This window comes from Microtus oregoni, unplaced genomic scaffold (assembly GCF_018167655.1).
Source record: "Microtus oregoni isolate MIOR12 unplaced genomic scaffold, Mior012 000026F_ref0000081, whole genome shotgun sequence".
NCBI classification, from domain to species: domain Eukaryota; kingdom Metazoa; phylum Chordata; class Mammalia; order Rodentia; family Cricetidae; genus Microtus; species Microtus oregoni.
Genome location: NW_024543085.1, coordinates 14,458,703 through 14,471,292, shown reverse-complemented (window position 1 = coordinate 14,471,292; position 12,590 = coordinate 14,458,703). Strand labels below are relative to the sequence as shown.

At 35.4% G+C, this 12,590-nt stretch overlaps 1 protein-coding gene across 1 annotated transcript in view; it reads right to left on the bottom strand.

Moving 5' to 3' along the window:
• Positions 1–12,590, bottom strand: part of Cftr (CF transmembrane conductance regulator) — a 135,192-nt gene that overhangs the window by 107,960 nt on the left and 14,642 nt on the right. The window contains exon 2 of the mRNA XM_041675665.1: positions 4,639–4,749. Within this exon, the coding sequence (XP_041531599.1) occupies positions 4,639–4,749 (111 nt within the window). The remainder of the gene's footprint in view (positions 1–4,638; positions 4,750–12,590) is intronic.

Here is a 12,590-nt window from a genome sequence, read left to right as displayed (position 1 = left end):
TAATTGAAAACTCACACTATTGTATACAGCAAAATTCTATTAAAATTTAAAGAGAAATAAATCCTTCCCATAATAAAAAATATTTAAGGAATTTATGAGCACCAAGCCAACTCTACAGAGGATACTGGAAGGAATACTAGAGTCTGAAATCAAAATAAAGAAAGCTCACAAGAAGTCACAGGGAATAAAGAATTTCAGGCAGTTAATCAAAAGAGGTCAAAAAAAACACCATAAAACAACAAAATGACAGATATTAATAAATATCTTTCAATAAAAACTGTTAATAGTCTCAACTACTCAATAGAAAGATACAGGCTATTGGCTAAGATTAGCAAACAGGATCCATCCTTTTTCTGCCTCCAAGCAGCACACATCACAGTCAGCAACAGACACTGGCTTTGGATGATAGCCTGAAAAAGTTATTCTAAGCAGAGAGAACTACGAAACAAGCAGGCATACACAGTCTAACACCCGACATGATAAACTTCAAAACTACTCAAAAGAGACAAGGAGAGTGACAATTCACACCCATTAAAAGAACAGCCCATTAAGAGGATATCACATATAGATATTACAATTCTAAATTCATAAATATCAAACAGAAGCACACCTAGTCTCTTTAAGGAAAAAAAAAAGAATGATTTCAAACATCAGTTTCACCAATAGACAGGTCATCTGGACCAAAAAAAAAAAAAAATGAACAGAGGAACTTTGGAGTTAAAATGGCATCATAAATCAAATGGACCTAACAGACAACTACAAGTTAAACCACAAGCTCTAAAACAAATGAATAATTTGTGGATGTATATTCTCTGTAAGGTTAAATGAAGATTAAGTCAATAATTTAAACTACTCCATAACAGTCGATGAGAGAGTAGTAATTAAAAATTCCCCCCAAAACAGAGCATAGAATTCTACTAGACCTTCAAAGAATTAATACCAATATTCCTCAAACTGTTCCAGAAAATAGAAAAGGAATGTTTACAGTTATTTCTACAAAACCTTTATTATTCAGTATCAGAAAAAGACCCAACAAAAATGAGAATTACAGACCAGTCCTATTGATGAATACAAATGTAAAAATTCTTAAAAACAACTTGTAAACCAAATTCAAGAGTATATATAAAAAATCAACTATAACAATTAAGTCAGCTTCATCACAATGATGGAAGGAACTTCAACAAACTTGAATCAGTAAACACAATATGCCAAAAAATTATACCCATGGACAAAAATTACATGAATAAATTCCAACATCCTTCATGAAGTCCTGGAGAATTTGGGGATACATGGGACATATGTCAACATAATATGGGAAATATACAACAAGCCCATATTCACAGGTAAATGGAGAAAACTCAAAGCATTTCTGCTAAAGTTGGGAAGATAGGCTGTCCATCCCTCCCTTTCCACTACTGTTCACTATAGTACTGTTCACTATAGTCTACTGCAAAAGTAGTAGATAAAGTGGATATAAGCAGGAAAGGGATAAGTCAGAGTATTCTTAATTTTTAAATTGTATGATTCTATCCATAAAACACCACAAATAATCTACCAGAAAACTCCCACAGGTGATGAGCATGTTCAGCAAAATAGCAGGATACAAAATTAATACACAAAAATAATCAACAGCCTTCCTACAGAAATGGAATGCTCACAAAGAAATGAGGGAAACCGTTCCATTCACAACAGCCTCAAAAATAATTTTTGAATAAATCTAACCAAAGAAGTGAATTGTACAATGAAAAATTAAGACATCAACAAAAAAAAGAAGATAACAGAAGATGGTATCTTCCATGCTTATTAATTGGTAGAACTGATATTATGAAAATGGCCATTGTATCAAAAGCAGTCTATAGAATGCATGAAATTATCATCAAGACCCAGAGCAATACTTCACAGAAACTGAAAAAAAATAAATTGAAACACAAAATACATAAGCAAAAACATCACTGTAAAAGTCTCCTAAAATATATACATACATATAAATAAGAGGCATTGAACAGAGGGATAATGCCTTTCTTAAAGCCATAGGCTAGCAAATAAAAATACCGGTGCCAGGTATTGGTTCTATCGCTAGTTTTTGGTCACTGGGTTCTCATAGACTTCCCCGCAAACATTAGAGGTGATAAATTGTCAAAGTTCTTGGTTAGCTTCCAGAATTTGATGGTTAAGACTCTACTGCTGAAGTCACCACATACTTGAGTCATAAGATGTGGAAGAATCAATCAGGTACCAACATGGAAGCTTCATCCTTACCGGTTAGTGATCATAGTACTGAAAGTTTTATGTATGCTACTAGAGGAGAAATGTAACAGTCATACTAATTTGTAAATCATGTGATCTACAATGAAGACTAGCTTTGGAAATATATCCCCATGAATTGGATAATGACATGAATGATATTGGGTTAATCAACCCCTTTCTGATTAATTGAAGCTGTATTTTACAAGATACAAGTTATGTCTGTTATCATTAACTGTGCTATATCATAGTCCTAGGGGAGAACCTAATTGTTCTGCTGATTATTCAGAATAAGCTGAATAATTATTCTGCTAAGTGGTCATAGTATTAACCTGCTGCCTAAGTTCTTATCTTTATAACCGTTAGTGGATATCTCAACCCTCATAAAATAAGCAGGAGGCAGCAGATAACTTAGAGATCAACTGATCAGTATGTAGAGATTAAGTGACTGTGGAGTCCTCAGCTCTAAATGGGACACCAATCTGGTCAGAGATCATCATGGAAGTGGATGTGGGTTGATTTTAAAAGCAACAGTTACTGGACATCTCTAGCAAAATAGTTTGTGCTGTCAGTATTTGCTGGATATGACAGCACGGTTGCACATATGAACTCAAAGCAGTTACAACTACATGTACAAGACCTGCACAAGATCAAATCAGATAATCTCAGCATGGGGGGGGGGCTCATGAAGTCCCACCCCTACCTGGGGAGCTACCGGTTGTTGGTGGAGAGTCACTTTTCTTCAGGGAAGAAGAAGCCACCAATGAACCAGTGTATGTTCTTATGCCCATCCACATACTGGCCGCACTAAGTGGAGTCGGTAACTTTTAAAAGAGTACATGGCAGTTGGGAGCTAAAGGAGGTAGAGGGGATAGGCCAGGAATCAGATACAAGGGCACAAGAGATGGACTTGACAAAAACATTTAAGTATGAAATTCTCAACAACAACAAAAAAACAAAACTAAAAAGAAAAATACATACTTTACTTAAAGAATCCTAATATATTTTTTAACATCAGAAAGTTAAACTACTTCTACTTTATACACTTATAATAGAAACCAGTACTTTAGAATGTTCAGCCAACATATAGGTTTTGATTAACATAATTGTTTTAGTTACTTTTTATACTGCTATGCCAAGGCATCATGACCAAGGCTACTTATAGAAGAAAGTATTCATGGGGGCTTAGAGTTTGAGAATTAAGTTCATGATCATCATGGTGGGGAGCTTAGCAGCAGACAGACAAACTCAGTGCTGGAGCAGCTGAGAGCTTACATCATCAGAAGCATGCATGAGGCAGAGAGAGCAATTTTAGAATATCATCTGCCTTTGAAACCTTAAAGGTCACATCTCCTAATCCTTCCCCAAAAGATTCAACAACTGGGGACCAAGTAATCAAATATATGAGCCAGTGGGGGTTACTGTCATTCAGGCCACCATAATAATAAACATTTTCAATTAAAAATATTTTGAAAGCAAGCCAGTCATGTTGGAACATTCCTATAGTACCAGGACTTGAGACACTGAGGCAAAAAGAAGATGGCTTTGAGGCCATCCTGGGTGGGTAGTGAGATTAAGGCTAGCTTGGGCTAAGAAACAAGATCTTGTCTCAAAAGACAGGTTAATGTTGGAGGAGGTCTGTTTGTTGGTTCCCGGCCGCTCAGCTAGCTTAGACCCAAAATAATCACACAGAAACTGTATTTATTAAATCACTGCTTGGCCCATTAGCTCTAGCTTCTTATTGGCTAACTCTTATATCTTAGTTTAACCCATCTCCAATAATCTGTGTATCGCCACCTGGCAGTGGCTTACCAGCAAAATTTCGGCATGTCTGACTTTGGTGGCAGCTCCATGGTGGCTCTCTCCCTGCTTTCCTTCTCCCAGCATTCAGTCCAGTTCTCCCCATCTACCTAAGTTCTGCCCTATCAAGAGGCCAAGGCAGTTTCTTTATTCATTAACCAATTAGAACAACACACAGACAGAAGGACCTCCCACACTAGGTTAAGAATGTATCTTATTGTTAAGAGTCCTTGTCAAGCAAGGACAAGGCCCTGAATTCCATCCCTATTGCTACAAATATTTTAGAAACAAATTATTTACTTTACAATGATTTTATTTTAGTCTTTCCAAATATTCCTTTATGTTTCTTAAAGATAAGTAAATTCTCAGACTATACATCATTTATTTTAATACAAGAAGCCGTTTCTTAAGAAAATGATTATTTTTCATTCATGTTTTAATACTTGAGTAGGTCAAGATTCAGCAAGAGTATAAGATGCTCTCATTTTAAATGTGCCATTTTAAAATTAAACTTCTAATATGCCAGTTTTCTGTTCTCAAAAAGACATGAAGAATGTCTTTCTTCTGCTAATAAAGTCATGGATAAGATCATACCTTTCTAGCTGTTCAGACACATGGTCAGCTGAATCAGAAGAAGGAGCTTGGTATATGTCTGATAACTCCAAGCGCTGTCTATACCCTTTTTTCAAAATTGGTGTGGTCCAGCTAAAAGAGAAGATGGCAGACAGATATTCAGTTATTAAGTCTTCATTACAGACATGATTCTGGTACCAACTGTCATGGAGAAAATATAGTATATATATGGAAATATGAAAGTGAAGTAAAAGAAGTTACATAAATACAATAATATTCATATCGTACTTGCTATACCCATATAAACATCAGCACCTCTGAACTAAGGCTTCTTTTTTAACAGATGAGGATCCTAATATAGTTTAATCTTTCATGATAAGAAAACAGACTGAGGAACATAAGACAGACAATAAATATTCTTAATTTTGTCAATGTAACCTAGGACATTTAGCAATGAGTTAGCTATTAAAGAACTGAGTATAAAGATAGACAGTGAATAGTTTATAGCAGTTAGCAAATATGACTGTCTCTACAACATTGTTAGAAAGTATAGATCATCAATTCTTTTCACATTACCCTGTAAGTATTTATGATGGAAACTAGAGAAACTGATTAAGGAAAGTAAAGTAGCCCTGTTTGCTCAAACATGCTGCTTCTAACTACTACGGAAAAGGTAAGATAAACTCCACAAGGACAGAAATCAGAAATTCTAATTATATGTATATATAACTGATATATAGTCTGCCACTAGTGACAATTCTTCCAACAAGCCCACACTCCTAATCCTTTTTGTACCCCAGAAATTTCTAAGATTTATTATCATTAAGGTTCTGTAATAATGTAAAATGATGAATGTTAAACCATCAGAAAGGTTATATTTGAGAAGCAAGAAAACATGAAACAAAAAAAATCATATTCTATCAAAGTCATTCAAGAGATTGTAAAGAAATGACATGTCAAATGTCAACATTCTGATATTGTTCCATGGCATAATATTCCAGGGAGCCCTCATGATTACCCTTATCCCTCACATCTAAGGGTCCATATTCTTCTTTATACTACTTTAGTCTCTGACTTGCCCACTAGGACCAGTCCCATGCCTTAATCCTCCTGTAGTTTGTTTTTGAGACTCATCTGAATTTAGGCCCATCCCTAAAACCAAGTAACTTAATTGGCCATTTCTTGCTAAGACCGTAAGTGAGTGATGGTTCCTTGTGTCTCTTTAACTTACAAATTTGCATTTTAACAAAAACCTTCTTTAACAAAGGGTAGTAATAACTAAGCTTAGTGATTCACTGGTCATTCTTTCTGCAGGAAAAAAGATAGTGAATATACATGAAAGCAGACCGAATGTATCAGGAAAAGAAGGGCCACAACCACGGTGATACCATCTGAGGAGTGGCATAGGTAGGTACTCACTACCCTAGTCAGTATCTCACAGACAGAAAGTTGAAATAAAGGTGGCAGTTAGTATAGGAGATAAAACTGAGACAACAATGTGAGATATGGTTATGTGATTTAGGCAATTACCCTTTACAAACTTAAAGCAATAATTTACTACCAGAGCTGGCAGTGGTGGTGTATGCCTTTAATCCCAGTACTTGGGAGGCAGAAGTAGGCAGATCTCTGTGAGTTCAAGGCCAGCCTGGTCTAGAAGAGCTAGTTTACAGGATAGGCTCCAAAACTACAAAGAAACCCTGCCTCGAAAAAAACAAAACAACAATAACAACAAAAAAAGAGTTTACTACCAATTATTTAAAGAATCTATTTAGCACTTGCCAAAGACTTTTGCAATCATTAGCATACTGGTGTGTTTTAATTTTGAAACTTTGTTAAGCAAATAAAACAAAAGGGAGTGTTATTAGCTACCTTAGGAAAGGGTACTCAGAGACATAGAAGTTTTCTGAGACATAAAAGTTATTAATGTAAAAGATTTCTCCACATTCTTTTGAATTCATACTTTACCATGTTCAACTGTAAGAGAATTAGGTAAAGTGGGTTGTAATAAAATTAGACACATAACTAGGAGAGTGAAAACAAGGGGAGCAAATCCAGTGGGTAATTGGAGGGGTGTGCTCTGCAAACAATAATCCCTTTTCCAGAAAACAAAAGCAAAAGCTGACTGCTCATTGCTTCATAAATACTCTTACCATGATCAATTCAAGCTACCAAAGATGAGATCACTGAATTCAGAACTGGCAAGAGAATGAACTGCATATAATATTAACATGCTCATGACTTCAAAGAGAAAAACCACAAATGGCCTCAATACCATAACAGCAATGCATAAAATAAGTGCAAAGTGATAACCTCTTGAACTTTTGTTTACCATATTGAAATTATGTTCTATAATTTGATATTTAACCACTATGTTTAACAGTGAGCTCATAAATAATCTCCTCTAGAAAGGTTCAAGTGTGTATATCACTATGGGCAGAAATTTGAAATTTCAGAAGGTCAGTAGCAAGGGACAAAAAGAATGACGATCTGCAGAACACAGTAAAAAAGAAAATTCATTACACCTACTAGCAGCCTTGTGTTCTCAATATATTTGAAATTATTAAAATCATGTATCAACTTCAAAATGAGCAGAGGCTCAATGTCTTCCAATACCATTCCTTAAAGGGTATTCAAAAGAAATTTTTAAATTTTCTTAAGTCTTTACACATTGCAAGCATGATTCTTTGGGTCCATGTTTAAGATTAAGTGGCCATTCTCATGAACAAGCTTCCAGCTAGTTCAAAATAACACAATGTGTGTGATAAATTCATAAAAATCATCTTTGTTATCTCAGGGTGTTTTAAGATATTATATTACACTGTGACAACTAGTTTTACCAAGAGAACCATGAAGCCAAATAAATTCAGCAGTATAATGTTCAAGCTCATCAGCTGTAATTATTAGTTAGCATTTCTTGGCAGTTACACCATAGAAAGCCTGAATTTATATTTCCAAATTAAAACTGGTTCAAAGTAAATTCTAAAAATGAAAATCTAGGAACAGTAGCAATGATTAGTGGTTTAGGGCAGTTGCTTCTCCTTCAAAGGACCAGGGTTTGAAACTTAGCAACCATATGGAGGCTTACAACCATCTGTGACTCCAGGTCCAAGGGACCTGATGCCCTCTTTTGACATCTGAGGGCTCTAGGCATACATGCAGTGCACATTCACACAAGCAGTCAAAATACTCATACACATAAGCAAAACTAAAAAAATTTTAAACCAACTAAAAATCTATTCATCTTAGGCTATCTGCAATCACCTTACAGAAAACTTTTATTTCTTGAGAATAAATTGGTATAGGAGGTCCTTCTGTCTATGTGTTGCTTTCATTGGTTTAATAAAGAAACTGCCTTGGCCTTTTGATAGGGAAGAACTTAGATAGGTGGAGTAGACCTAACTGAATGCTGGGAAGAAGGGCAGTGTGGCAGATGCCGTGAAGCTCCTGCCTGAGACTGACGCTGGTTAGAATCTTTCCGGGTAAGCCACGACCTTGTGGTGTTACATAGATTGGTAGAAATGGTTAAATCAAGATGTGAGAGTTAGCCACTAAGAGGCTAGAAATAATGGGCCAGGCAGTTATTTAACTAATACAATTTCTGTGTGATTATTTCGGGTGTAAACTAGCAGGGTGGCTGGGACGACAAGCCACCCATTCCTCATATTACAATAAATCAGTTTCTCCTAACAATGAGTTCTCTGTGTCAACTATAAGTCAGTCTAAGAAACACAAAACAAAATTAGAGAAAATAGACATTCAAGTTTTAGATACTATGCAATGTAAATGTGAAATTCAAGCCACTCTTTATTTGCAAGGATTCTGAGTATATTTAATGGACTTGTGTACATTCAACACTGCTCAAAGCCAGAATTTTCACCTCAGTATCTCTCCCATCGTAAAGTAATATACATTCAGGTATTTCATGAGTCTGAGTAGTTGGAACAACATAAGGCATTACAGTGACGATTTTTCTCTGTCTTCCACTGCCCCTGCTAGCTATTTCTCTCACATCTAAATGACTGACAAATTGGTATTCCTAGAACGTCTGAAGGCCTTCAAAGTCAGGGTTTCTCTAACAGAAACTAGTTAATCAATTAAGAAATAGCAGACACATAGCAAACGCATATTTCTAGAGTTTCCTACCATCCAGGAGAAAAGCCCACCATCTCAGATATACTGTTCTGTCCACTTAACCGTAACAAGCTTCAGGTTTTATTACAAACAATGCTAGCATTTTAATTTTTAAAGACAAACACACTAATTTTACTCTGTTTAATATTGTTCATTTCATTTCTTTGGGAAAACTAATTTTATACAGAATGATTTGTAGTTTCTAATGAAATAATTTGTTCCCAGAGATTGAGGTCAGAAGTCCCTGCTTTAGGAATGCAAAACCAAGTCTCAGCCACCTGTCCTAACATGTCAATCAAAGGGATGAGCAGTGATAAAAGACAGAGAAAGAAGATTTAATCTATGTTGGCACACAGTGAGGAAGAGAAAAAGAAGTTCTGTAGCTCCCCACCCCAAGTCCATCTTCAGGATATAGGCAACAGCTCAGGCTTAAAGAGAAGAACCAAAAACACAGGAGCAAGATACGTTTATCATTAAAAGAGTCTTAGTCAAACTTGGGCTCAGTTCTTGTTGTACAAGTCAGTTCAAATAAGTTATTACTGATGTGAGGACAAGTCAGGTCCTGAGAAAGACTGCTCCTGAACAGGGTCTGATTCTCATACACAGTGGTCACTTGTGAACTTCTGCTCTCCTGGAATCCAGAGCGACCACAGGCTTATGGAAATCACTGAAGAAATTGAAGGAGTATCATGGGAGTCTACAAAATATGCTACAGAAGGAGACAGCAAGATTTCTCACTCTTGTCTTTGTGTATAACCTTAAAAGGGGTTAAAAGAGCTTAGGTATTATTTTTTAGACAAATACCACTTGAGAGATGTAAATACCTACATGTAAAATTAAGAGTCTAATCCAAAGTTTTAAGACAAGGAGACAGATGCAAAATGTAGGAAGGGATATCAGGTTTTTAGCCTGTTCATACTGACCTGTGTACCAAATGGGGAGTCAGGGCTCTTTAACAAAATCAATTTCTAGGGTCCTACTAAAAATTTGCCCATTATAATGACGATTAAAGCTTTGACTTTTCTCAAAACCAATCCTTCCAAAAGTCAGGTATCTAAAGCTAAAAACTAGTTTTACAACTGACATTTTGCTTATTCTAGCAGAGACACCTGGCATTTTCATCTGCTAAAGCAATATGAAGATTATGTGTCAGATATTTTCAAGTTCAATCATTATTTGCACAGAAAAATCATACTTTTGCAGTATTTAACATTACTTTTTATTAAACTAGTCAAATGAAATTAAATACCAAAACCACCAGTTGTATGACATTTCTATCACAACTGACATGTTAGCCCACACTCATGACCTTTTTCCTTTTTAGATAAAATAGTTCTTAAGAAATGAAGTGAAAGTTAACCAAACACTAGAACGTTACTTATCATGCTCCCAAATTTACACGAGTTCAAAGTATCCCCCATTGTCTGTCTAGTGATACCCAGCCAGAACCATTGAAGGCATGCAGAGACAGAGAGGCCGTTTGATCCAGTTGTGTCACAGCTATCCTATCACTTTGCTTTAGCTATTTTGCCAAGTGGTTATGAGGAGGAAAATTAATTAATTAATGCTAAAAGTTAACTAACCTCTATAAAGCTTTCAAAAACTTGTGAATAGCACTTTAGTGCCATAACCAACTGAGATTCAAAGTTATTTTACAGCAATATGTAGGTTTTCAATGAATTTTAGAAAAATTAAAACAGAGCCCAGTTTATAAAATTTCTACGTAAAACAAGTAGACTTCAGGAATTCAGTCTAACTTTAGACCTGCACGAGATCAGGCTAGACAAATTCCCAGCATGAAGACATGGATGTTTCTGAAGACCTCCCCTTAGCTGAGATGTTACTGGCAACCGATGGCTGTCAGCATAGGAAGACTCAGTTTCCTTCAAGGATTCCAGACCTGAGACTATATATGTCACAGTAGGTGGTTCTACATTCATGCACACACTGGCAGCACTAAGTGGACTCAGGGGTTTTTGAAAACAAACAACACATGAAGTTGGGAGGGGATAGTGGTAAAGTGACAGAGGAGGAACTGGAGGGGAAAACATGAGGCAGATACACTATATGCATATATCAAACTCTCAAACAAAAAATAATGAAAACAGTAATTCAATCTAAAATTACGGCAATGATGTCAAGCTGATAGCCACCTCTCTGATGGTTCCATAAAGAATTTGGTGCTGAACTTGCTACATCTCCACTATAATGCTGAATGTATAAGTGATGGCCACTACATCGGCATGATTGGCTCTACAAATACTATGGATGACTACTAATGTTTAGCCATTTCTCTGTTTAAAACGCTATTGTTCACAAAACTCTTATTCTCAAAGGGAATTATAGTTATTCCGTTTTAGATGGCTAAAATAGAATATAATTAATGAATTTCAGAAGATCTGGACAGCTAATTACTTGCTACTCAACAAAATGATTACAAATTCTGAAAAAAAGTATCTTCTAAAGGTCTAAGTTTTATAAGCATTCTGGCATCCTAAATGAAACCAGTTTGTAACTTAGTGACAAACTGAGTCCAAACTTTAAGTAATAAAGGAAGTCTATCTATTTCATGAGATACCTCTAAATATAAACCAGGGAGGAGAAGGAGAGAGAGCGAAAGGGAAAGGCAAAAGGAAAGGGAAAGGGGAGGGGAGGGGAAGGGAGGGGAAGAGAGGTGAGAGGAAGGAGAAGTGTAGGAAGAGAAGAGTTAGGGAAAAAAAGTTTCTCTCTGGAAAGTGTGTGTGTGTGTGTGTGTGTGTGTTCTTTCTAGTTCCCATTTCTTTTGTAATGTTTAGTGATGGACATATAACTTTAGGAAAAGAAAATAATTCTTCAAGTTACACAAGAAGTTTCGTATGTCATTACAAATTTATTAACTAAATGCATAAGACTGATTTAGCCATAAACAAACTTTCTGATGAAGTATGCTTTACCTCCAAGACTATATAATGCATACAGCAATATTAATTTTTCATGAAATCGCTTATTCTTTCTTAAAATGTTCATCTTGGCTAATACACTTGAATACAAAGCAATTCTTTCTTAGTACTACAAGCAATACTAAGCAAACTGCAAGAGGTTTCTTTTTTAAAGAGAGAGAGAGAAAGAAAGAGAACCCTAGGTTACAACTCTATCTCTCTGATTTTCAAACCTTGTACCCTTGGAAAAAGCTCTTCGTATCAGTCAGCTACTTGTCCATCTAGATATAATGACTACCATGGCAACTACAGCTGGCTTTCATGGGAGTCAGATTAAATGTTGTCTAGAAAGAATTACAGTTATGTACTTGCTTCTTCACACATGCTGCTTGTCTTGATTTAATTTCCATAACAACAAAGTTTATTACTGGAATTACAACATCAATAACAGATTTTATATATTTCATAACAATCTTATATCTATATATCCTTATTGTAGATCTGAAACTGGATCTAGGGATGCTTAAGTAATCTGGCAATATGATGTTAGAATGTAAAAATAAGTCAATGATATCAAAGCTTACTTTTTGTCTAATTTGCCATATTATAACTAATTTGAAAAGGTAGCAATATACCAAAAGCATAAGCAACGATAGCAAAAATGGATAGAATTAACATAAAAACTTTATGCTTTAAAATATTCCATAAAGAAAGTAGCAGATATTCTATGTAATTGGGAATACTTTCTGCAATTCAAATGTCTAATAAGGAGTTAATATATCAGACATATAAGTCTTCTAACTTAATAACAGACAACCAAAATTTAAAATGGTCAAAAGAGCTGAATTTTTAAAATGATATTCCAATGGAAATTATACAAATGGCCAGTAAGCATAGGAAATATTTTTACAAAGTAGGAAAATG